Below are 27,775 nucleotides of genomic sequence, written 5' to 3'. Positions count from 1 at the left end.
TATAGCTCTCCTTAAAAGAAATATTTGCAGCGGTACGCGACAGTAAATATTCCAACGGTTTCTGTCCCGTGGCTCGCCACACACAGACCCTATTCTTCAGGCGAGATAATTACCAGATGTCGATGCATCTCCACAGTACATGTTCAGCTAGCCTAAGGGCCGTTATAAACATTACGATCTAATTACCTAAAGTCCTTCAAACAGACAAACAGTCTTTGTGGAAAGGCCCTCGGCGGCACCGGAGTCATTATCAAAGCCAGCATTAAGCACTACGAACTTCCAACATTCCAGAAAGACTACCTTCAAGCAACAAACGTAGCAATAGAAGACTGCCATGGTACAATCACCACTTCAGCGGTATACTGCCCTCCCAGACACTCCATCGCCAAAGAAAAGTTTGATAACTTCCTTGACGCTCTAGACAATAGACGCAAACCCGATAATTGCTTTATCCACTCTCCAACGATATCTCGACTCTATGGAAAAGTGGTTTCATAAATAGGGCTTCAAAATTAATGAAAAAAAACCCATACATGTAACGTTCACGCTCCCAAAGCAAACCTGCCCCCAGGTCACCATCAACAATACAACAATTCCTAGCAAGGACACAGTCAGATACCTGGGCATGATCCTGGACAGGAGGTTGACCTGGAAAAATCACATCACAGACAAAACGAAGCAATTAAAGGACAAACTCAAAAAATTCTATTGGCTTACTAGCCGATCCTCCAAACTAAGCACACAGAATAAAATTACCCTCTATAAGGCCATAATAAAACCTGTCTGGACCTACGGAATCCAACTATAGGGAACAAGAAATAATTCCAACATTGAAATACTTCAACGCTTCCAATGGAAAACGCTAAGATCCATTATAAATGCACCCTGGTATTGTTGAGAAAAGTTAGGTTGGTATGATCGCTAGTTACTACAAGCTAAGTTGGTACGACTTCTAGCGACGCTCTTTTGTCTTAGAAGTCGACCACGTGTTAATTGACCAAGTGTATCCTGTGAGTTAAGACGTGTTGTACGAGGCGGAGAAATATATAGAGAAAATCGAATCTGTGTGAATCGATTAATTATCAACCCCAAACCTACATCAATTAACAGGTATGTCACCAACGAACTAATACATGACGATCTCAAGATACCAACAGTCAAAGAGGAAATAGAAAAATATAGCGACAGATATAGCAAAAGAGTCAACAAACACCGAAACCCCTAATCACTAGACTATTTGATACGTCGGATCAGATCCGCAGGCTGAAGAGACACTACCCGCTAGACCTAAACGCTAGATTCAATTAGTTATTTAAATTAAGTAATATTTACTTATTTATAATACTTACTTATAAATTATACTTATCTATAATAAGTATTAACTTATTATAAATAATTAGCCATGTCACTGCGCCACGCCAGAAAAAATTACTGAAAATTCTCAATGCGAGAATTGATTGTAAATTTTAATAAATAAAAAAAAAAGAAAGAAAGGAATTCAAGTGTCCTTCGACATTTGTGCGTGTTTGATGAATGGGTATATGGATGTCGCTGGCGTGCTGTTTGTAACATAGCGTTGATACGCTTCTTATTCTCTTCCCTTATTTATGGTTTTCCACTATTCTATTCGGTTAGGCATGCATATTTTCGGAAGTCGGCCCTTGTGCGTGTTTGTAACGAATAGTTAATATAATCGACGTGCGCGTTTCCAAGCTTTAACAATGATTTTCATAACTAATATCAGATAGTAAAAATAATATTGAAAAGAAAATAGAAAAAAATTGTAATCAAAATATTCCCAAAGTTACAATAGAAAAAAATGTTCTCTTATATTTTTCAACAAAAGTTAAATCTAATACAAGATTTCATTTAAAATTAATAAAATTTCAAATTAGCATCAAAATGAAAAAATTAATTCAGAGATCAAACATTAAAATAACAATTTTTAAACTAATTATCTTTATTTACTTATACTTACTAGCTTTAATACTACCATGAGAAACTTTTAACAGAGATCAAAAAATTCAATATGAAATACAAATTTTAAATATAATTTAATGTCTTCTTTTAATTTCTTCTTTGTTAAATTTTGTATTATTAATTTTTTATTAATGTATTAACCCTTTGCACTCCTATGTCGAGTGTGACTCAACATCAGTTTTTATTTCAGGAGCTACTTTGTTGAGTCCCACTCGACATTCTTTCAGTTCCACCTTTTTTTGTGAAATGTGCGAAAGAAAACAAGGATTGCATCCTGGAAATTGTTTCAAGATATATCATACGCCTAAAAATTACAAAATACAACAATAGTGTGAATAAAACTGGTATTTAAGTGAATTTGTTTCTTCCTTTATTTATTTAAATTGCCTTATTTTTTGGTTAAAGTAAATTTCAAATAAAACACTTAGAAGCGTTAGGAGCTGCTGATAACAAAATTGAAATAAAATTTGGAGTGCAAAGGGTTAAACATATTTTCTAATATAATAAAGATATCATGCCTTAATTCTTAAAAAAAGTTGTATCATAACTTTCTTGTAACTAGTGTTACAGTAATACAATGATATTATTAATAAGATCTTAATGTAAAAAAAATTATGTAATACTATCATATTGTAGAGTAAAATACCTAAGATAAAAGATACAAAATAAATATTTAATATTATACAACACTTCTCACTTCATCTAAGTAATTATGATACACAAGAAAACAATAAATATAACTAGTTAATCTAAATATGGTATAAATTCATTTTACATGTATTGTATTCACTATTGCATATTCTAACTCACTGCATTATAATTTTTTTATCGTGTCAGTATCTTTTAATTTCGCAGGAAATCTATGGTGAAGTACATACATACATATGTATATATATATATATATATATATATATATATATTACATAGAATATTAACTAGGTTATGTTTAGATCACCACATGGTTTATACCTAAAATAGGCTGTGGTTAGTTGTGCTAAATGATTTCATATTATTTAAATCTACATAACAAAATCCGACACAATCATGTCCTGCAATTCTTCTACTGAAACGAATTGTGCTTGTAGTAAAGATATTAAAAAAGATGAGGAATCTAATTTTGATTTGGTTTTAAAAGAAAAGTGGATGGAAGCCCAGAAAAATGGAGTGTTTCGTTATATATTAAACATTCAAGATTCAAAAATATTGGAAGGCAAATATCACTTTTTAGTCCAGGTAATGTTATTAAATAATTAATTATAATAAATATTTGTTTAATTTATTTTCAAATATTTTTTAATTGTTACAATTTTGTTTAAGTAATATAGTAATTTACAGGATAAAATATTTTACATGTTTTTATTGTTCACTTGTCATATGTGTAAATGTATGCTTTAATTTTACCATCTCTTGCATAAATATTCATGAGATAATTTTCTAGTTCAAATTTTAATAATTACAAATATGTTTTGTGTATTAATGTCATTAATACAAAAGTACATGTAAATCTGGTTACATATGCTTATCTCTTTGTTTTAATACTCTCAAGTACATTTTGTTGATAACTTATAAAATAAAAATAAGCAGATAAAACAAAAATATTTACAAAATCAGTGATAATTTACAAAAATAAAAATGAAATAAATATTATGTAACTGTAATTATATCTAATAATATAATATAGATAATATTGTTTATTCTAGGAATATTTATAAGAGTAAAATTATATAAATTAATTTTATAGTGCAAAATCATATATAAAATAACAGTTAAAGAAGTAGCAATGAATATATATTTGTTATTGTCAATACAATATCAGGATTGTTTATTTATTAATCAATGTATTATACTTTTAGGAATATATATCTATTGATGAACTAAAATTATTTAATGTTTTATGATTTATAATTATGAGAATCATAATGTCTCTCGCCCCTATTGTATTTCAAAGAACTTATAATCTTTTAACACATTGGCATCAGAGCATTTAGAAACTAATATATATATATATATATCATTTAGATTCTAGCAAAGGAATTCAAATGACATATATGTGAGTCACGGTGCTAATGTGTTAAGTTACTCTAGTATGACTTAGTTAATATAACTGTAACACAATGAAAGGAAAAAAACAATTCTATTGATTCATATATATGTAAATTCATCAACAAATAACATGGGAACTGCAAGACATTTGTATTACTGATTTAGTTAAAATTCTGCATATGGGAAGATCCTCACTCTGCAAAAGTATTCCATTATAAGAGCAAAGGTCAAATATACAAGATATATACAATATATATAATCAAAGATATATACAATCATAAATATAACATTGTCTTTTTTTGCATAGTAAATAAATTTGCAATACTGTAGTATTCAGTACTTTAATGCCCATAGGGTGCATTGTTAGAAAATTTAATATTTGAAAAAAATCATATTGCGCGCCATGGTACATTCATTGGAGTATACAATTGCTGATTAACCAGTTAGCTGTTGCGCCTTCTTTGAAAACTTTGAAAATTGTATACCTAAAATGTGTCACAGAAAGTAAGCGATGAAGTATAATGGCCAAATACAGAGTATGTGTGGCTGTTATAATATAGAATTAAGTTATAATGAAATGACTGTTTTATTTTTTAATTTTATTGCTGACATGAATTGTTATAACATGAAATATTGCCTTTTTTTGACGTGATGAGTATATCCGTCATAAATGGTTAAACATGCATCGCTGCTATAAATGTCACCTATTACTGAATTGTTGTGACTAGCATCTCGTTAACATCTTTTTGCAAAAAAGATTAACATGTGTGCGTTGCCAGAGTGTTAGTTGGCAAAATGAGTTGGTATTGATTTGAACAATGATGTGGTTACCTATGGCATGCCGAACCTACACAGTTTTGTCTATCTTCTCAGCATCGGACATTTATGGTGGCTGAGACTTTGTTGGAAGACTTCTGTACTCATAAGCTTGTACCTGTACCTGTATTTGTTTGCCAATAATATACTTTATCTCCCAATGGGATGTTGCACCTTCTTTTGTACATTTAGTCATTAACCAGATCTTGGAATACTTGTGCCTTGTGAATATGACTTCCAGTAATTTAATCCATAAAAATTGTGGTTAAAAATTTGCAAAATATCTAAACATCATAAGAAATTGAAAATTAGTAAAATGGTAGCTTTTATCTAAAGCTACTTTTATCTAATAGGTATAGCGAGTGAACGGGGTCAAAAGAGTCCTCCAACCAAATTTATGTAATGATGTGCCATATGATAGTACCAAAAAAACATCTTATATCAAATTTCAACTTTTTTCTCATCTAAAAAATAATTGATCTTATATTGAGCTCGAATTCACTCAACTACTTTGTAAGTCACATTATTGAACGATACTTCAAATTAACACAAATTCTAAAATTTCATACTATATTTATTATATATAGAAGGTATTAAAATATCCAAAACATAAAAGCTACTTTTTTGCGTGAAATTTTTGAGGAAATCGATTTTTGACACATTCACCACTGGAATATCTTATTAAAAAGCCTAAAAATCTATAAATTTATAAATTATATAGTTCTATATATATTAGGTTATTCGAAAAGTTTCTTTCGTTTCATAAGGTGATAATACATGAACAACAATTTCTGTTTTATATTATTTTATTGAATTAGGTATGACACATTCCATTATATTTCTATTATTATGTTCGTGCATAATTCAATAAAATAATATAAAACAAAAAACATTGTGCATCTATTATTGCCTTATAAAACGAATGAAACTTTTCGGACAACCTAATATATATATGTAACTGTATGAATAGAATAGATCACGAGAGAAGAAATGTAATTTAGGACTTAGAAAATCGATTTTCCAGGTAAAATTTGTAGTGGATTTGTTATTAACTGTTCTTGTATTGAATTTAATTATTCTCAAAATAAACTCGATTTTCCAGAATCGATCGTCCGATTTATTCTAAGCATTTACATTATTACATATATATATAATCTGTAATTCTATAAATTTGTCATCTTTTACGAAAAGAAAATTGTCAAAAAGTTCGTAATGTTTGTAATATGCCACAATTTTCTACAGAAATTTTTTGTATGATGTTTCTCTTTGTTAACCTATTGAATAGTTCATCACCAGAGAAATGCGGTTTGGGAATCTCCTTAACCATGTAAATAAACCCCTTTGAATTATAAATACACTGAAATTCATCTGTTATTTAGAGAGATATACATACTTCCAGAAACTGCTAAGCCAGTAAATTGTTTAAGGTGTTATATACAAGGTGTTAAAAAAATTGGACAATATTTTATGTAAATCTAGACATTAAATCCAAAAATCAAAAAACAGATTCACAAAAGAAAAAATACATTATAAGGAGAAGATGAAGATAAATAGTACTTTATATAAGATTAATTCTTATATGTACTGATATTTTCTATTCATTAGACACAGGCATTAAATGTTTAAAATATTTAATGATTCAAATTTTTATAAAGGTTTTATATGAACAATCCAATTATATATTGTCCTCTGACAAAACATATACAAACTTGTTTTAATCATATAAAAATTTTCTTTATTATTAATAATCTTATAATAAATAATATTTATTTTTCTTAATATTTAATACTGACAATTTTTATTAATTTTAGCTAAATATTGATCGCGATTATAAAAGAAGATCTCCAGAAAATATTATTTCGATGAACCAACCTTTCAATGAGAAAGACTTTAACTTTACAAAACTTGTGTCAGAAGAACAAATAATGAATTTAAATAATACAGACAAAGATGATATAATTGCAATTAATGCTAGTCCGATTGAATACTGTCATTCTCTGCTGTTGCCACAAAGATGTAAACAATTACCTCAACTTGTAACAAAGCATAGCTTATTGAAAGCTATTGAGTTGTTTTCCTTGAGTTTGTCTTCGTAAGTATATTCCACCTTTGAAGCAAAAGTACAGAAATTAAATCTTTAATTAATTTATAAATACATATGTTGATTGTTAAAAAATGCAATGTCAAAGGAAAGTTAATAAAACATACACAGTACTCTCATAAATTTCATTTTTCTTAATAATATTTATTAAGCATTATTCAGTTAATAAAATAAGATTATTGTAGTAATGCTTTATGAATAAAGAAGTAATTATTTTATGATTCTATTTTATTTTTGAAACTCTAATTGTTATAACATAAAACTTAATCAGTGATGCAATCCCAATTTAATAGGAAAAATAAAAATTTTGAAATTTTGGCATGATTTATTAACATTTTCTGACATTTAAAAATATTTACATTATAACTATTTACACTACTAATATCACATTGTTGTTTATAGTTTATAAGTATTTTCAATTAACCTTATTGTATCATTAAGAAGTATTGTATCATTTATTTATGTATTTCCACGCTGTTTGTTCTGTTTTGATCTGCTTGATTTTCTCCATTTCTTCTTCTTCGTGTCTTTTCTTTCTTTGTTTGCACCACTGTTTGAATGCCTTTTTCCCCTCTATGAGCGCTTCTCTACTGCATTTTCCTTTCATAAACTTTCTCACTTTCCTTCTTATCTCTCTTTTCCTCTCTTTCCACTTCTTGTCGTACCACACTTTCTCTCCCATGCCCCATTTCCTCATCTTCACTTTCTTCTTTGGCATTGCTTCGTTTATCTTCTTTTTGATTTCTGTCCACATTTTGTCTACTGTTCTTCCATTGTAGGTCCAGTCTTTACATTCCTCCAAGTATTTTTCCACACTTCCGTTTGTTCATTCTCTTTTCTCCTTCTCTTCTTCTTTCTTTTCCTCATTTTTTTGTAATTCCAGCCCCCTATTTCTATTTCTAACGGCATGTGGTCCGACTCTGTTCTTTTTCCTACTTCATGTCAATTATTTCTTCTGTCGCCTCCTGATTGCCAATCGCATAGTCTATTACTGAGTTTCCTCTCTCCCCAATATAGGTCCACTCCTCTCCTTCTTTATCTCTGCCATTGATTATCGTCCAGCCTCTCTCTTCCAGATACTTTAGCAGTGTTCTTCCTTCCATGTTTACTGTCTTGTCTTTTGTCTCCCTCTTTTCCCGTTCTTGCGTTCCAGTCTACGCTGATGATCATCACTTCCTCTTCTCTTCCGTCTACTCTTTCCTCTATTTTTTCCATGTCCCTTTTGTATCTTGATTATAAACCATCATTATTCTATATGTCTTGTCATTGTATATTATTTTTCTTTCAACTATATTATCACTTATTTCTTTATATTCTATTTCTCTTAGTTCTTTATTTATACCCGTTATTATCCCCCCCCCCTTTGCACTTCCTTTTTTCCTTACTCTCATTGCTGTCCTGCATTTCCAGTCGAATTCTTTGGGCAGTCTATATTTTAATTTTTCCCCATTTGCCTTCCTTTATCCATGTTTCCGTGAGTCCGATCACGTCGAATGTCTTCAGATATTCCCACACCTCCCTGTTGTTGCTTATTAGCCCTGATACATTCCAGAAGTACGTTTTCGTCCCCTTTGTAACCCCCCTTTCCCCCTTTTTTCATTTTTCTCCCCCTCTCTATCTTTCTTCTTCCAGCCTCTCTTCATTTTCGTTCCATCTGTACCATTTGTTTTCTATTTTTAGTTTCTTGTATCCTATCTTTACATATTCGCTCTTTTCCCTTCTTTCTCTGGCTACCCTTCTTATGTGTAACTGTACTTCCCTTTCTTTTCTCGTCAGATCTTCGTCTATGTATACACCCTTTTCCAATTTGCTTTTCTCCTTCGTTATCCGTATCTTTTCCTCCATCGATTTCATCGTCGCCACTATTATTGTGTTCTTGCCCCCCCCCCTTTATCATATGTGCTCTTTCTACTTCTGCCCCTATCTTCATTTTTTCGTTTATGAACTCCTTTACTTCTCTTCATTGCTTCCTTCGTTCCAGTCCTTTAATTACTATGTTCCTTCTTCTTTTCTCTCTCTCTCTCTCTCTCTCTGCTCTGTCTTTCTCCTCCGCGATTCTTCTAATTCTGCCCAATGGTTCCTTCTTTTCCCTTTCCCACTCTTCTCTCTCACTTCTTTCCTCTTCCTCTTTCATTTCCCTCTTCATCTCCTCCACTTTTTTTCGAATATCCCTTTTATTTCTTTTATCATTGCCTTAAATCCTCTTTCCATTTTCTCTGCTTTTTCCATCATTACTTCCATTCCTTTCTCCCTGGCTGGTGTCTCTTTTTCTGTCGAGCTGTATTTGTCCAGTGTATTTTTGAAGACTGCCATATTTCCCATTTTCCTTGGTCTTCCCTTGTTTGTCGCCATCTGCCGTTTCCCTACCTTACTTTGTTTTGCCGCGCTTCTGACCTCCTAACCTCTTCTTTTCTAGTTTTTTTTATTTATAGCTCTCTCTTGTTCTAGTCTTTTTTTTCGCTTTTCTTTTGCTTGCTCCTCGTATGCTCACTCTTTATTTTCCCTTCTTCATGCCAGTTTGTGCGTCCTTTTCCTTTTTCCCTTCACACTTCACTTTTTCCGCAGAGGTCTCCGTCCACGTGTTACCCTCGCTCCGAATCGAACCGAAAGTCCCATAAATCTTTCTTGTTCAATGATCAATTGGTAGTAGCTATTTATCAAACATCTTGCAACATAAAGTTAGTTGTGTAGCGGCACATGAGTCAGAGGACAATTCATATCATGTTGTTGTTTCGGATTATCAAGATCGTTAGGACACAAGTAATGTAAGAACAAATAGACTCCGGGAAAAACAATGTTACCGCTACGCATAACCGTCGAACAAAGACGATTTAATCTTCCGACTCTCCTCCCCCCCATCGACCAGTATAAATAAACCGACGCAACCAAAAAGAGTTTAGTATCTACGAGTATTACGAGCATCTTTCTGTATGTAACGAGCGATTCAAGTGTTATTACGAGTTATCTACCAAGTTACGCGACGAGCATTTATCGAGTGTTTATCCGCGATTTTATTTTGCGATTTATACTTTGTGCTAAAGCCTCAGCGAATATAGGCTGTACATTAATTTATTATTTTAAATAAATTCGACGGTTACGACAACAAACGATAACCTCCAATAAATCTCACGGTCAAACATCCATATATACCTGTCCTCTACAGTTGTACCTTACTGATCAGAAGAATGGTGCGATTTACACAACTTTGAACGCTCAGCCAGACTGTGAAATGGCTCGACCCTGCCGTTGGTTACAGCACGCGATGTTGGAACTTAAATCATAAGGCAATGGATTAACTATCTTGGATTTGTGCAACATGCAATAATAAATGTCTTAACCGTTTGAGTCTCAGGTGTCGAAAAATCGCGAACAGCGTGCTAACGCTTGTCTTAATCGATTGCGAAGAGAAACAAGCGGCGCAATAGCACTCGTCATATTTGTTATTTTTATGACATAGTTTATAAATATTTCAAGTTTTGTTCAATAAAAATTATTGAGAAGGTAATAATGAAATACAGAATACAGTTCAAATGTACTGGGACCTTTCGACACAAAATCTAAACAGCGCGATCGCGCTGCTTGGCACTCAAACGGTTAAGTTTGTGATTTTATTGTTCAATGGAATCCAGTTGTGAAATTCTGATCTGAGGAAGAACAAGAAGACTAAAGTTGTAGGATGCAGAATACTGGGAAACGAAAAAGGCACTGACCTTGGAAAGACCAAAAAAGTAAAACAAGTATGACATAAGAAGAATATAAAAGTATAAAGAGCAGAAAAAGAAGAGTATAAAATATTATGTAAAGAAAAAGAAGAACAAAAAATATACGAAAAGATGAAAGAGGTAAGGGGTTGTAAAACGAAGGCAGAAATATGGGCATATGTTAATGGGAAGAGAAAGAAGAAAAGCAAGACAATTGCTCATATAAAGATGGAAGAGTGGAAATAACATTTCAGTGACCTATTACAAGATAAACAAGGGATATGCAGGAGAAGTAGAAGAAAGGGAAATAGAGGATTAAATAGGAAGAATAAACAAGAGAAAAGCAGTAAGCAGAGACAAGATACAAAATAAAGCATGAATATATGGTGCAGGAGAAGCCAGAAGGAAACTAAAGGAAATAGTAAGAAGAATCTGGAATGAAGAAGACCTCTCGACAGATTGGAGAAAGGGAGAAATAACAACCATAAATAAAAATGGTAGTAAACATGAAGTAGACAACTACAGAGGGCTATTACCATTGAATACTGCATATAAGGTTTACGCAATGATGTTAAAAGAACAACCAATGAAAAAAGTAGAGAGGAAGAAAATACTCTCAGAAACACAACCAAGATTCAGAATAGGTCGATGCACGATAGATAACATATGTATATGTCGGAGATGAAAGAACACCGGAGCCTTTGGAATTTTGGATAATCCCGCAACATTGTAACCTAAAGTCTACTATAGCTGTAACTGAACAATTGTAGTTATTCAACCCGATTGTAATTGTTCGAGAGTTGTGATAATGAGCTTGGGCTCGAGGCGACAGTCAGTCGCCGAACGTAGCCGCGGTCACGGGATGAACGCTTTGCCTAACAAAGGTATGGAGTAATTCTATTGCTCTCCTTAAAAGAAATATTCGTGGCGACACGCGACAGTAAACATTCCAACGGTTTCTGTCCCGTGGCTCGCCACACGCAGACCCTATTCTTCGAGTAAGATGATTGCCAGATGTCGATGCGTCTCCGCAGTACATGTTCGGCTAGCCCGAGGGCCCGTTATAAATCTTAAGGTTTAGTTAACTAAAGTCCTTCAAACAGACAAACAGTCTTTGTCCCAACTACGGGAAGATAGGGGAGACATATTTTTCAACGAGCGGCGTCTCCCACTAGCAACTTTCCCTCGAGGGCGGCTAGCATCTTTTTCTAACCACCGATATGGAGATTGACCAATTAGCAGCAACGCCAATTTCCCTTACTTTCTGAACGAAGGCTTTTCTCGACGAATCCGATGATCTCGTGTCCTTAGACACACCCCATTATAGTTTTCCTCTGTGGCATCATCGGGACGGGAAAGACATTCTCGCTCGCGATCTCATTGATGAAAGGAGTAGCTCTTTGCGACCAGTGAGTATTACGCGTCCGACTTAGATTTTGTGAGTACGTTCATCTATCATCCCGTCGACCGCGGATTCGTTATTGAGCCTAGGATCATTGTCATTAGTTTCTCGAGTACCTAACTACCGCGGTTACTTGTCCGGTTCTATAATAATCGTATTTGCACTAGTCAATGTCTTCTCTATTGCATAACGACAACGTGTAACCCAAACGAAGATTCGTTTCACGCCCTTAACCCTAATTCTAATGTAAACCCGACATATATATTAAAATGTATATGTAAATTCTATAGAATTCAAGTTACTCGCCTTGTTACGATTGTTCGCGGAGAGACGCGGTCGCGAGGGAAACGCGTCAGCGAGAGGCGTAAATTCTCGCTACGATTCGGTTAATCGACGCCGCGAAGTAGTCGTTTCCCTGTTTCGGTTAAGATAACAGAGGTGGTTGAATGAGTATGACACAGTATAGTAAGTTATATTTCACCGTTTATTCCAACAACTTGTAACGATGGCAGTTACGCTGGTGCGTATGTACGAGATGAGTGAGTGACTGATCTACGGGTGTGTATACCCGGTCGAAGGATGTTGACCGTTCGAAGGATGTAAAATCAGTACTCCCTTGGGAGACGATGCTGTGTCGGAGGAAAGCTAAGGATGGGTGTGTCTAGCGCACGGGACCATCGGATTTGTTGGTGATGATTTTAGTTAAGAGAGTGAGGGAAATAGGCTTCGTTGTTAATTGGTTAAACGAAGGGTCTTAACCGCCCTCGAGAGAAAGTGGTTCGTGGGAGGAAAGTTGCATCATGCGTGAGAAAAACTAACTTTCCCTTGTCAAGCCGTGGTAGACAATGGTCTTTAGAAATGCTTCGGAAACAGACGTTTGTTTGGTTTGAAGGACCTCGACTAGGAAATTCCTGAGATTTATGGAAGGTACTTGAGATTATTGAGGGTACGCAGTGAGTATCCGAAGACATCTGGTTGCCATCTTGCCCGCGGTGTGTGGCCTGGGCTAGGTAGAGTGTTACGCGACGTAACACGCCTACTGACATTTTTACTTTTGCTTTGTTTTATTGGCAGTCATTCTGATGAATAGATTAGATCAGGAGAGAAGAATGGTAATTCAGGACTTGGGAAATCGATTATTGATTTTCCAGAATCGATCGTCTGATTTACTCTAAGGATTTACGTTATTACAAATCGATTTTCTCTACGTCATGCCGTTGAAGATTATTCTCCGTATCACCATAAACGAAAACACAAAAGGTGGAAGAATAGAATGTGTAGAATCTATAAGAAAACCAAAAAAAAGATGAAGTGAATTATGTTTTTCCGCTGGAATATCAATCAAGAAGTTATCATCCCGGATTATTCAGTTCATCAATTGTTAAGAACGCCTCAAAAAGTCTAACCAAGGTAGGTCAATATAGAAATATATTGCTAACCGCTATTAGTAATTGCTGGAACAAATTGAAAAATTTAAAACAAGGAGCAGCAGAAAGCGTATAATCTTTCAACTCCAGGTTCCGACAACAGCTCAATGAATTAAATTAAGCAGTTCAAAACGAAAACCTCACGTCAACTGAACGACGCGTAGCTATGGATATTGAAGAATGCGAAACACTTAAGACATATTTGCTAATTTACGATACGAAATAGCACAGATGGTAATAGCCAGCGATCTGAGGAACCTGAATCTCGCCCAACGACTACTAGTCGACAGAGGACAATGGTTACGAGAAGTAAACCGTGTTACCAACCGCCCAAAGAGCTAATCTGACAACACTACGCCAGTATCGAAACGAAATACTACCGATCCAAGACCACGAACTTTTACTCAGTCATCTAACCAACCATCAGGTGACCGCATGAAAATAAATGTTTCAAGTATTAACGAATCGGACACGCAGCCGAGATTTGCTGCTCCCAAAATTTTCTATTCACCAACCAAGGAAAGGTCCCACCTCAAGTAAACCAAACAACGAAGAAAACAGAAAAAACGATCTAGAGTCAACTGCATCACTACCGGAAGATTATCGTCAATCGTATTGTAACGAAGAAACAGCGAAAGAGCCAGATTCCTCATCGGCTCTCTGTTATAACACTCTGGACGCAGTTACACACATATGAGTATGAGTAGTGTGGGGTATGTGCGTGCGCAGCGTCTTGTAAAACAGAAGAATGCAACTGTTTCGTACGCATGGCGGTAAAAAGGATGGTACGACAAATAAGAATGCTGAGATGCGTGCAATGTGTATCTACGAATATCTTGTAAATCACATATTAAATAAATATCAAACTATTTTAATATCACTTCTACGTGTAATTTGTGTGTTCCTATACATTTATTTCGTCGACTAAGATTCACCATTCTCAACATGGTAACAAAAGTTCCTGGTTGCCGGAAATTAAGGTTATGGAACTACGTGTAATCGGGAATGAATACATAGAACTTGATTTAAAAAGCTTGAAAATAAGTCCTGAAAAGATAAAAAGGCTATTGGCAGAACAAATAAAAGAAATCTGGGTATTATAGAAAATTATTTGTGAAAAAAGAGAAAAAGGGGTGAAAATACAAAACGAATCAAGATGTGAAAGGACGATGAAATCAAACTTCAAATATTCGACGGACGTGATTACAAGATATGGAAGAAAAGATGTTATTGTGTTTAAAATGGAAAAAGTGTGATAAACTGACTATACGAGAGAAAGTGGACACAGATACGCGAGCCTATTGAACCTAAAAGCGATGAACTCCATCTATTGTAGTATAACAAATGAACAATTGGAATTTGTTGGTGACCCTGCTTTAAGAATAATGAGAAAATTTGATGAAATGTATTTGAAGGAAACAACAGCATTGCAGATTTACATAAGAAATAGACTCGACAGAAAGAAATTGAGAGGCTTTGAAGATTCAAATTCATTTTTCACGGAGTTTGAAAAAACGATTAACGAGTTAAAAAGTGCTGGTGCAAATGTAAGTGAGCGTGAAAAGCTAGACTACATGCGGAAAACGCTACGAGACCCATTGAGTTATATCGGTGATTTAATCGACTTATTGAAAAAAGTGATCGCATTTGTAAATTTCTAAAAAATAAAATTACTATGTGGGAAACGCGAGGGCAGATTGAAAGTGACAAGAAAAGGTCGAGTGTATTTAACGTTGAAAAATAGGACATAAAGTGCCGTGGCTGTGGAAAATACGGTTACATAGTAAGAATTTGCGCAAACACGTGGAAAGATGGAACCAGTAGTGGAGCGCAGTGACAAGGACGTGCATATCAGCCGTAGCAGAATAAAAAATGTGGAAATTGGAGACGGACGAATTTTAAAAGGAGCAAAAGTTAGAAAACTTTTGACTTTGTAGTAAACAAAATGAAAATTAAAATCACAATAGCCAATGTATTTTACTTAGAAGAAATAGACAAATACTTAATTAGCTATGCGAGAGTAATGGGTGAAAATAAGATTACTTCAGTAAGAAATACGTCAAAAATTTATAACAAATACAATAACTTGATAGGAATTGCATTCAAAGAACATGGTTTATACAAAATAAATAGTTATATTGAAAGGCAAGAGTCTCATGCAAAAAATGTAAAAGATGACACTAAAAGATAAATTTCACAGAATCTTGGGACATGTAATAGTTTTAATTATTTAGATACGACATGTAAGAAAAACTTAGTTGAGGGAATGCCAGAAAATTGTGAACAGAATAGAATTGAAATGTGGAACCTGCATCCAGAATAAAATGCACATTTTGCCTTTCCAAAATAACCGCAGTAAAGCACACGAAATTTTAGAATTGGTACATACCGATTTAACCCTTTCGCTGCTACGGGCGACTACAGTCGCTCTGCATAAAATGTCACTGACGTACTATGGGCGAAATAATTGCTCTTTGTAAAATGCCGTGTACTGTACATACGACGAGTGATTGAAGTTATTACACATCAAGTATCTTACTCTGGACACGTAGCGTTAGTATTTTGTTTTGCCTCATTTCTTTCTCGCGGACGAAATACCTCAAACACTTCAACTGAATCTGGAAAAGATACCAGAGAAATTACATGGACTAACGAATTATTCCGGCCAAATATTCATAAATTTAATTGTGAGCATTCGGGAATAAAAATATCAATTAGTTATTCGGCACCAGTTTTAGATTTTTTTCAATTGTTCTCTTCTGAAAATTTTATAAATTTCATTGTTGGCACGACAAACGATTATCGGAGCAGAATTGATCAGGATGCTAATGCGATAAATTCCCGAAACACTTCTCTTCCAGAAATTTGTTGCTTTTTCGCCATCAAATTATTAATGCCACGAAATAAAAAAGTGTCATATTGTGAATATTGGTCTAACGATGAATTGTTCAAGAGCAAAATTTTTGGAGGAGTTATGAATACAGCAATAAAATACGGCAAATTTGCGATACGCCCAGACAAAGTTTTCAGAAGGCATTTTACCCTTTCGAAAACTTGTACCTTGATGAGGATTTACTCCTTTGTACAGGAAGGTTATCGTTTAAACAATACATTCCCTCTAAAAAAAAAACAGATTTAGGATAAAATTTTTTATTTTATGTGATACCCAATCTGGGTATGTACAGGGTCTTATTATTTATAGTGGATCATTGAGTACTGTAAGCAGTGAAAATGAAATTATCTGCGAATCAAAGACTATAGTCGTGTAACTATTGAAACCTTATTTAGGCAAATTATCTGGATAATTGGTGCAGAAGCCCAGCACTTTTTATCTTTTTATATAAAAATGGAACTAATACCTATAGAACTGTAAAGGAAAAGCGAAAGGGCACCCCAATTACCCAGAAAAAATTAAAAATGGGTGAAGCGAGTTTCCGCTCCTCAAGTCTTTTATTAGCAATGAAATGGTGTGACAAGAGGGAAGTGTATATGTTGCGTTCTTTCCACAATGAAAAATTTGTTCACACGAAACGTCATTATCGCACGCAAGAAATGATTAAAAAAGCAGAGCGTATTGTCGATTATAGTCGGTTGATGGGAACTGTGGACAAAGCAAACATGGTTATAAACACCATGCATTCAGAACGAAAAAGTATGAAGTTGTATAAAAATATTTTTATTATTTAATAGATATGTGTGTTTGGAACTCTCATTGTTTATATGAATTAAAAACTGACAAACAAATATCAATGGCAAAATTTCACCTGGAATTAATTCACCAACTTTTAAGTCATTATATACAAGGAAATAACAATAACATTTCAACAGTTTTGGCACGGCGGCTCGTTCAGCGGGAGCGCCTCGCCGGAGAAACCTCCAGTGGCGAAAGGATTAAATGGGTCTCACACTAATACCGGATATGATGGATCAAAATATTTTTTGACATTTATAGGCCACTACAGTAAAGGCGCATAGATCTATACATTGAAATCAAAGAGTGAGGTTTATAATTGTTTCTTGATTATATAAATAAAGTTGGGTTTTCGGTTCGGTTCGGAGCGAGGGTAACACGCGGACGGAGACCTCTGCGGAAAAAGTTAAAGCAAAAAAGGACAGGAACTTAAGTAACAAATCAGAAGGGAAACTTGATGATAAAGGAAATGGTTTGAGACAGTCAGAACGGGAAAGAAAGAAACCTCAAAGATACGGCCAAACGAGCTCATATCTCATTTACGTGAATGTAGTTAGCGCAGATAGTCCTAAAATCCATGAAGAGACTTTAAGTGAGATGGCAGAGATTCACAGAAAGAAGCAATGGATCGAGAAATGAATTGTTTAATTAAAGATAAAACTTGACAATTAGTAGAGAAACTAAAACACAAGAAAATATTATATTTGAAATGGACATATACGAATAAATCTGATAATCGTCAGAGAGCGAGACTAGTTGTTCGAGGCTTCCAACAAAAATAAGTACAGGAAGATTTATACTCTCCAGTAAAAAAAATGCAGGCGTTGAAATTACTATTATTTTATTGCTGTCAATATGGTTCAATAATTATGCAAATGGATGTAGAGACAGCATTCCTAAACGGAGCTGTAAAGTCGGAAATACTTGTAAAACAATCTATGGGTTACGACGACAAAAGCGGAGAAGTATCTAAGTTATCAAAGGCATTATATGGATTGCGTGAAAGTTCAAGAGCTTGGTATGAGTGTTTCGACGATTATATGAAAAAATTAGAATTTCAAAGAAGCGAGAGTGATTCTTATCTCTATGTAAAGTATGAGATCAATGATGTATACTTAGTTCTATTCGTAGATGACTTATTGATATGTGGGGAAAAGTTAAAGGAAAATCGATGAGGTTAAAAACAAATTGTCAAACAACTATCACTAATACAAATTAGATACAACTATCACTAATTTTCCTCAGCGACAGCACCATCATCACCGAAGGATGATAGTTTTCCAATCTTCAATCGGTCAACATCGTAACTTGCTAGTGACTCTTTCCGTGTATACTAAACACTGGAAATAAATCAACTAAACACAACATTACTCTGCATCTTAACTTGCTAGCTTCTCTTCATGTACAGAGTGCAAATAAATCAACTAAACGTACTACTACTCGGTATCTTTAATTTACCTCCACCTTGAGCGTTAATATCGTTCACGGTTTGTGATATCAAGCGATCAGTTGCAACCTGACTGATCGCCAGTTATTTGAGACTTCGCATCAAAAACATCAAGAGGAAGAATACAAATGAATAACGTAATAATGAAGAAAATAAGGAGTATTATTGCCTTGTATACAATAATTCGTATAATTTCAGCAAAGCAAATAAAAAGTACGCCGCGGGGTATAGGACGATTGTAACATTCTCTTCGATTTCCATCTTTTTATTAACCCCTTAACCTACAACTGCGGGCATAGCCCGTAGTACGATAATCGGGTCAAATGTAAACGGGCAGTGGTATGATGTATGATGATCGGGCCAAATATAATATATAATGTAATATATAATAGCTTGTTTACGTTTTCGGTCCAAAATTCTCGAACGTAAATCGTAGGTTAAGGGGTTAATAGCTTGGATATTACTTCTCATAAAGCGAAATTGCTGTCACTCGATAATGTCATGTAGCTATGTAAGTTTGTGGTATGAAAGATTTTGTTGCAAATATAATAGCTTTTGCGTAATTTAAAGTCAAATTGTTGCTTTCGCCAGTCTTCCGCGTCGCTGAAATATTATTGGTAGACTTGAAATTCTGGAAGTTTGGTTCCAATATTTTGAAAACGGAAATCGGCTGACTTCTTCGTGGTTGCTGGTTATACCAGGAGAGAAAATACAAGAGATGTTGAAGTAATATCATGATTCTTCAGCAATGGAAGACTTTGGTTTAAATAAGACTTTAGTTAAAGTTTGACAACAGCTTTATTACGTTTGTTTAACTATCGCGATAAGGGAGCTGAGCCCCTGAATATATATGTCGGAGATGAAAGGAAAACCGGAGCCTTCCCTTTGCAATTTTGAGAAAGTCTTCTAATGCTTTAGCCTAGATTTTATCATAGCTGTAATTAAGCAATTGTCATTTGTAATTGTTTGATATTTGTGATAGCGAAAGTGGGTTCGAGGTGACAACTGGTCGCCGAACGTAGCCACGGTCACGGGATAAACGTTTTGCCTGATCAAGGTGTGGATCGGTTGTATTGTTCTCCCTAGAAATCACATAGAATTGTACTTTGGAGATGTCGATATAATGGGACACACGTTGTGTTACGAATCAAACTCCAGACAGAAACTGCCTAGCAACGGCGCTTGGATCTTTCTCGATGCTTCCAAAGAGTATACAACAAACTTTTGACAGAAACTGCCTAGCAACGTCGATTGGAACCTTCTCGATGCCTCCAGCGAGCATATAACAAACAAATGCAGTTGTATAGCGAAAAAGATTTTCATCAGATATTCATTCGTGTGATCGCCTTGGAAAGTGATACATCGAGCAATTTACCGAGTGTCTCAGCAATCGTATTTTTGTGTTTAAAATTATTCTACGCATAGTAAAGAGTTATCCCGTTGACCGTGGATTCGTTTGAACTCCGGAACATTGTTAATAGCGTAAATTAAATTCATTATTCGTAAAACATATCAATCTCATTATTCGTTAAATTCATTATTCGTAAGACATATTATTCGTTCCTCTTATTATTCGTTTAACTTATTATTCTTTAATCTAATCATTAGTTAAACTTATCGTTTGTTAATCTTATCATTCATTAAACTCATTATTCATAATATTTTGTAAAATCTTGTATATTCGCGTAAATATAATTTCTGTTTCGTAAAACAATGGCTAATTCAAACGAAGAATCGTTACGCGCCTTAAATTCTAATGATAACCCGACATATATAAATTGTTTAAAAGCTTCTGACTCGCTATTTGCAGCATTCTCTGTGAAAAATAGAAAATATGTAATAAATATATGGTTATTAATGATATAAAAATTATTTGTGGGACTAAATTTATCATCCCAAGTAAAAGAAATTTGTAGCTGCACCTCCTATTGTAAATGGTGTAGAAGAAGATAGACATCTGCTCAAGTATTTATTTTGGATGTATAGAAACATGCTAACATGTAATTAGGAAAGTCTCTCAGAGAGTAAACTGATTTTCAATTGTAATAATTTTAACAATACTATTTCATAATTTGTTTCGTTACAATCTTCTTTTAAACTTTCTTACTACAATCATTTTTATTACTCATCCAGTATATTTTTTGACATATGTGGAGAGTATTAACAGAAAAATGCAACTTAATCTAATTAATATCATTAACGAGAACAATATAAAACAATCATTTTATCTTTCACTTTTCTTAATTACATTTTAATGGTGAAGATGATTAACAATTGATATATCGTTACGTTATTGATATATAACGTCACGTGTTAGTCTAACTAATTGTAATGTCTATCAGATATTAAACCTTCTTGAAATAGATGCCGGAAAATTTAAATAACAATTATCATATGTTACTGATGGATAAAAGGCTAAATTCTTTGCTTATTTATTGCAACTTTTGTAATTTTCTTTTCAATATAATTTCGTTAACACTGATATTTGTTATTGTATAACATTATTATCTACACTAGTACTATTTTTCAGGATCTTGAAGAACATGCAGGGCCTATACAAATATTAAGAAACTACCCAGCAAAAGGATTTTGTATAAAGTATTCCAATGTCCAGAATATGGATGACTTTGTTAATTGGGCATTTTTGATAATAGACTATTTGCAAAATAAACAAATAGCACACAATATATATATTACGAGAGGTAAATCAAATATTAAAGAAAATAAAGAGGAGTACAGAGACGTAAGAATTTATATTTGGGCCAGAAAATCTACTCAAGGTGCAAAAGATATTCATGCGTTTAATCTGGCAGCTTGCGAACTTTTTGGACACTTGTCAATGAAATGTGAGTAATTGTTAGTATATATACGTATATATTCCTAATCATATTCTTATCAGTTTCCTAGTATATTCATAAAAAATTATTGTTCATTCATATTATATTTTATACTTAGTAGCCACAATCTATAATTTTTTAAAAATGATACCTAAGTTAATCTATAACTTGTGTCGAGATGAAAATAAATTAACAAAATGGTATCCCGAATAAGATAGAAAACTTTTCGGAGATTTTAGATTACGATAGCAAATACGTTATTATTTTCTTCACGTATCTGTACCTGGCGCGAAGCCTTACCAGGTGCGGTTTTCATAAGCACAAAGTTGAGGTACGTTCAAACAACGCGCTATAGTTATTCCGTTGTGACCACAGCTACCTGTATGCGGATCCAGTTGCAGGATCTGCAACCATTACAGGAGACCGCTGTCAGAGGAAACGTGCTGCTCACACGCTGATGTTCCGCAGTTGTAGAAAATCTCGAAAATGTGGTAGAAATTCATTTCCTATGGAAATTTCACTTGAAACATTCACTTGGCAATATTGAAATAGGTCGGTCGTAAATTATAATATACCTCAAAGAAAAGACTGAATTGTCAAACTGCAAAAAAGCTACTTCACCTCCGATTTTTCCTACATACGTAATCGACGGTCTCGCTTAGTTTCCGAGATATTCGCAAAAAATGATCGGTACAATGAACTCAATCCATAGCTGTGTGTCCATGGCAGCGTATTGCGCGTTAGTATCGATGGGCTGTAAAAAATGTTTATTATTGTTGAGGTTATTTGATGTATAAACAGAGAAACTCGTGGATGAATTGTAAGGTAGAAATATATTTTAATGCAGAAGTGTAATTATAAGTAAGAATACAATTTGAGTTGGTCCAGATCCGCACGCTAGCTGTGTTACCCAATAACTAAAAATCCCGAAGCCAACGTCGCCTGTATACTGTTTATGGTCTGACTTCGTCGCAGTCTTTTGTCTATGGCTTTGTGGCGGCACTCGACAACAAATACCGTCACTCGACAGTAACTACAACCGGACCACGGTAGGGCAGTGGTTAGCGCCTTAGGTTACGAAAGTTCGGGACCCGGGTTCGAATCCCAGCGCCCGTGTCCTATTTTTCTTCCACGCATCTAAATTAGAAGAAAAATAGCAGTACCTCAGTAGCCACATCTACAGCGAGCGCTAAAAGTATCACGGACAACAACTACATCTCAGCTTCAGTGCTTGAGAAAACTAAAAAGACCAAATTTTTTTTTCTTTTCTTTTTTTTTTATTTAATTGTTTACATTCACAATTTGTCCAGTTTGGATATTTGGTAGAGTTTTTTTAGCTGTTAGATTATCATGTGGGTGGCTGCCCCCAGTGGGATACCATTTCGTGTTGGTTAGGTTGTGTCCTTTGTGAGGTCTGTTGGGTGTTTCCTTTTAAGTCTTCTATCCATGTTTGAGGTGTTGATTGTTTCCACAGCTAGCCGGTTTGGGTGTGTTCCTATTCTTTCTTTATATTTTCCTGCGTGTCTGCTAATTTCCTCTATGACCGTTGGTATTCCCAGGTCCTTCTATATATCTTTGTTTCTAAGGTACAATGGGGTGTTTACTATTGTTCTAAGAATTTTAGCTTGTACTGTCTCTATTTTGTTTATATGGCTCATTGCTGCTGTCTCCCCATAGTGGTATTCCGTACGTCCAGATTGGTTTTATGATCGTTTTGTATATTTTTAATTTATTTTCCATGCTTAATTTCGATTTTCGACTTGTTAGCCAATGCATTTGTATCCTTGTTATCTGTATTCTGTCTGTTATTGATTTAGTATGCTGTTTTCATGCGAGTTGTGTTTCTAGGTGGAGTCCTAGCAATTTGACTTGCCTTGTTTGTATTATGTGCGTGCCGTTCAGTATAATGTTTGGTGGTATCTGTTTTCGCAGTGTGAATGTAACGTGGTTGCATTTTTCGGGGTTTGCTTTAATTTGTTTAACTTGCAGCCACTTTTCTATTTTTGTGATATGTTCTTGTAGTAATTTGACTGCTGTTTCTGGGTTAGTGTGCCTGACTAGTACGGCTGTGTCGTCCGCAAATGTCAGTATTTTGCTATTGGTAGTTGTTGATATGTTGGCCGTGTATAGCGTGTATAGTATTGGTCCTAAAACGCTTCCTTGCGTAACCCCTGCCTTGATGTCTTTGACTTCGGAGTACTTCGGAGTCCTTGATTTTTATTACGAAGGTTCTGCTACCTAAGTAAGATTTTATTAATTGGTATATTTGCTCCGGGAATTGTTTCCTGATTGTTTGTAGAAGGCTATTGTGGTTTATTTTGTCGAATGCTTTCTCTATGTCCATAAAGACGGCTGTACAGTATTGCTTGTTTTCTAGTGCTAGTATTATTTCGTTGACCAGTCTGTGCATTTGCTCTATAGTGGAGTATTTGTTTCTGAATCCGAATTGGTGATCCGGTATTAATTTTTCCTTCTCTATTATTGGTTTTATGCGATCGTATATTATTTTCTCTAGTATTTTAGAAAACACAGGAAGTAGTGATATTGGTCTGTATGATGTAGTTTGATGTGGGTCTTTGCCTGGTTTAGGTAACACTATGATCTGTGCCAGTTTGCAAATTTTAGGAAAGCATTGTGTTCTTAGTATTACGTTAACTATTATTGTAATTTGTCTTATCGCTTTTGGCGGACGGTTTTTCAAGATTTTGCCATTGATTAGGTCGATTCCTGGTGCTTTATTATTTTTTGTCTTCTCGATTATGTTTCTAATTTTTCGTGCTATTGTTTTGGGTATGGTGTAGTGTTTGTCAGTTGAGGTACTAGTGGTTTGCGCATCCTCGTCCGTATGACTATTATGGTTGCTTTTGTTGATATTATGTGGTGTAAATGTGTTGTAAAGGTGGATGGAAAATTCTTCAGCTTGATCTTCGCTGCTTTTTGCCCATGTGTTGTCTGCTTTTCTGATTAGTGGGACTAGTTTTGTTGGTTTCTTTATTTTTTTCGTAACTTCCCACAGGGAGTAGTTGGAGTTCTCGTGTGCAGAGAGTGACTCTATGAATTTTGTGAATTCGGTATTGTTGTGCACTTTTATTTTGTTTTTTTATTTCCTTTGCAAGTCTGTCTAGGTGTATTTTGTTTTCTCGTGTTCTATGTTTTTGCCATTTTGCTTTTGCTTTTCTTTTTTCTCTAAATTGTTCAAGTATGTCTGGTGGAATTATTTTCGTTTGTCTGTTGGTTGGTTCAGATATAGTAGTCGTCCATGCTGCTTCTTGGATAGTTTCTGTGAGTGCTGTTACCGCCTGTTCGATGTGTTCGGGTGTTTTCAATGGGATGTTGCAGTTGGTTTTGCTCTCGATTATTTCTTTAAAAGTTTGCCATTTGGTGGTTTTGTTGCGTAGTGTCTCTGGATTGTTGTAAAGTATTGGTTTGTTTCTGTATGTAATTATTATGGGTGTATGATCGGAGCTAAACTCGAGGCTGGGTGTTATTTTCAGTTATGTTAGACCAAATGTAGAGTTTTCTTAGAAGTGGTGGTGACCTCTTAGGAGTTGTGGTTGCGAAATTCTCACTATTTGTTTGACATAAGACCATTATTATGACAAAAATTGATAACATTTCTGTTTACGATTTTTTCAAAAATTTTGCTAATATTAGGAAAAAGTGATACGGACCTATAACTAACTGGGTCCGATTGATCCTTATTCTTCTTCAAAAGCGGTTTTATTTTAGCCACTCACCAGACTTTCTGAAAACGAGCTAGGCCTAAACGGTTATTAAACAATATTTCTGATGTAATTCCCAATATACAAGGTGCTTCACCTAAAACAGGCCACGTAAATATTTTCTCGATCTGCGATGATATGAGAATTACTTTCACGAAATTCAAGTGATTTCGAGAGATGAGCCAAATGTAGGAAACATTTTTTGTAGTGTCGTTTTTTAATGAAAATATTAAGGAACTACATATGAAATCATCGGAAAAGCGCTACAATCATTGTCCTACGCTGTCATTTTCTTACCTATTATATACCGCAAACCAGGACAAAAAGAATAAAAACAAAATAACGCATATGCAATACGTAATGTGTAAAGTACAATGTACCAAATTATTACAAAGAACATAAAAATTATGATATTAATGACATGTACTTCCACTAGTACGCTTAATCATTTCCAATATTCGATAGTCCATATTACAAATTAATTTTTGAAATATTGTAGTATAGTAACATTATTATATTGTTTGCCTCTCTTATATACGGCTCTTGATAGCATTCCGACTAAGTTTTTGGAAGTCCGGGCAGCGTGAATACCACTTTAGTCTCCAATCCTTTTGTCGAATGTTGAAAGATAACATTTTCTTCGTGACTTTCTTAAAGGATCGTAATCAAACAATCATCTACTAACTCTATGTATTGTTCTGAATTTATTCTTATAGAGATCATACAAATTGGTGCTTTTTGGAAATAACTGAATGTAATCCACACACCATCAAACTTCCTTCACCGAAATTTAACCAAAGAGTGTCAATAATGTTTAAATCTGCCTGGACTGACTAAATTAAATTTTTTTTCATCAGAAAATGTAATATCTTTTCACTTCTCACGCTATGACATGTGATTTTGAACGAATTCCATTCTTACTCTTTTATGCTCCTGCTCAAAAGGTGGTTTCAATGATTTTTTGGTCTACTTTAATCTTCTATTTTGCCACAATATTTTTTAGGCACGTTGTGCGATCACCGGAAAGTCCAAAATTCTTGTCACTTCGCTGGCTCTTTTATTCCCAATAACAATTTCTTTGAATATTCGTAAACGATCTTCTCTTGTTAATTTAGTATTGTCACCAGTATTGTGGTTTTTACCGTACTTCTTAGGCATTTCCAGGGAATTGTAAATAGATGCAGTGGACTTATTAATTTTTGTAGAGATCTCTCCGATATTTAAGTCAACATCGTGATATTTGCTGCCGTTGTCACGTGGAAGAACAGGAAATCACGAAATCAACAGATCACTGTCAAGATCAATGTCAAGAAACATGATGTAATATTAGTTCTTAACTTACATAGTAAGTGAATGTAGTAGTTATAGTTAGTTATTACTGCACAGCGGTATATTTCACAAGTGGAAGAATAATTTGCTGTTATTTGATTGCTGAAAAATTTGATTCGCCACATTTATGGTTCTAATGTGCGTTAATAAACAGTCAGACAATAATCACTTACTTTACATTTTTCTTTGAAACGTAAACGTTCTGTAGATTACGATGGAACTTTTATACTAGTTTTTGAGAGAATGATTGGGTTATAACGTATGATGATATCGATACATTTTATCCCCATTAGAAATACGAAGGTTTGTAATCATCTGTAAAAGTATTGTTTAACTTTTTTAATATTCAGTATGATGAAAAAGCAAACTGTCTATATCATTAATTACATAATTATCGCATGAAAAAATGAAGCGCCGTATTTGTTTATTTTTGACGCTTTTGTTATTAATGTGCAAGTGGATGATTAGACATGTTTATTAATTGAATATTGGTTATTAATTGGAATATCTCTTTGTAACTTTAAACCAGGATAAATAATTATCATTTCTCTTTATGTATGTTACAGCCAAGGAGGCATACGAGAACGTTACGGAGGAATATGTAACACGCGCTTTGCGAGAGGCAACTGAAGAAACTTTCTCTTCCGTCGCTGCTGAAATTAAAGCGTTAGTAGAGTCCCAATAAATGCAGCTGCAATACAAAAACAGACAGTGTAATACTTTCGAAATCTATAACTAAGCAAAAGCATATAAATTTGGAAATGGAGAAAACAACGCGGAGCTAAAGTAGTGTCCCCAGTAACATTATGCTTAAACCATTTTATATTTGCGAACTATATTCGGTTATCTTTAAATTAGCAAAGAGAAATTGTTTCCAAATCCAATTTCGCCGTTTGAGAGATGCACATTCATATACATATACATATACATATACATATCTCTGTCATAGTAACATAACATTCCTATTGAACGTAGCAACCGCGATTCGCACGGTGTCAATTCAGACCACTCGTGTTCTGGTATAGGCAAATTAAAACAAAATTGATGTAATATTACAACTTTACTGTGTACATTTTTTCATTAGTATAAACAACTATTACTATAATAATGTTGAAGAAAATATTAGGTTGGTGTGATTACTAGTTCCTACATGCAAAGTTGGTACGACTTCTAACGACGCTCTTTTGTTTTGGCGTCCGCCACGTGTTAATCATCTGAGTGTATCTGGTGTGTTTATATGGCTGTACATGGTGGTGAAATACAGAACGTAAAAGCTGAA

At 34.3% G+C, this 27,775-nt stretch overlaps 1 protein-coding gene across 7 annotated transcripts; it reads left to right on the top strand.

The window, feature by feature from the left end:
- Positions 1-141: 141 nt before the first annotated feature.
- On the top strand, positions 142-27,775 carry LOC117165526 (GDP-D-glucose phosphorylase 1-like). 7 transcript variants are annotated; one of them, XM_076625936.1, is made up of 5 exons: positions 142-1,110; positions 2,171-2,324; positions 3,116-3,213; positions 21,139-21,454; positions 27,063-27,775. In XM_076625936.1, exons 3-5 carry the CDS (start codon positions 3,124-3,126, stop codon positions 27,179-27,181), a joined length of 525 nt encoding a protein of 174 aa, XP_076482051.1. In that variant the 5' UTR covers positions 142-1,110; positions 2,171-2,324; positions 3,116-3,123; the 3' UTR covers positions 27,182-27,775. The 7 variants fall into 7 exon arrangements, with proteins under 7 accessions (XP_076482051.1, XP_076482049.1, XP_076482048.1 ...); XM_076625933.1 differs by lacking the exon at positions 142-1,110 and adding an exon at positions 1,117-1,783; XM_076625934.1 differs by lacking the exon at positions 2,171-2,324.

The sequence above is a fragment of the Bombus vancouverensis genome, chromosome 17, assembly GCF_051014615.1.
Source record: "Bombus vancouverensis nearcticus chromosome 17, iyBomVanc1_principal, whole genome shotgun sequence".
NCBI lineage: Eukaryota > Metazoa > Arthropoda > Insecta > Hymenoptera > Apidae > Bombus > Bombus vancouverensis.
This window is presented reverse-complemented; position numbering and strand designations above follow the sequence as displayed.

Excerpts from the sequence above, each read along its gene's own strand:
- LOC117165526 (XM_076625931.1), top strand. The coding sequence starts at position 3,025 with ATGTCCTGCAATTCTTCTACTGAAACGAATTGTGCTTGTAGTAAAGAT. Across the intron at positions 3,214-21,138 it reads AATATCACTTTTTAGTCCAG|GATCTTGAAGAACATGCAGG; the intron begins GTAATGTTATTA and ends ACTATTTTTCAG. Across the intron at positions 21,455-27,062 it reads TGGACACTTGTCAATGAAAT|CCAAGGAGGCATACGAGAAC; the intron begins GTGAGTAATTGT and ends TGTATGTTACAG.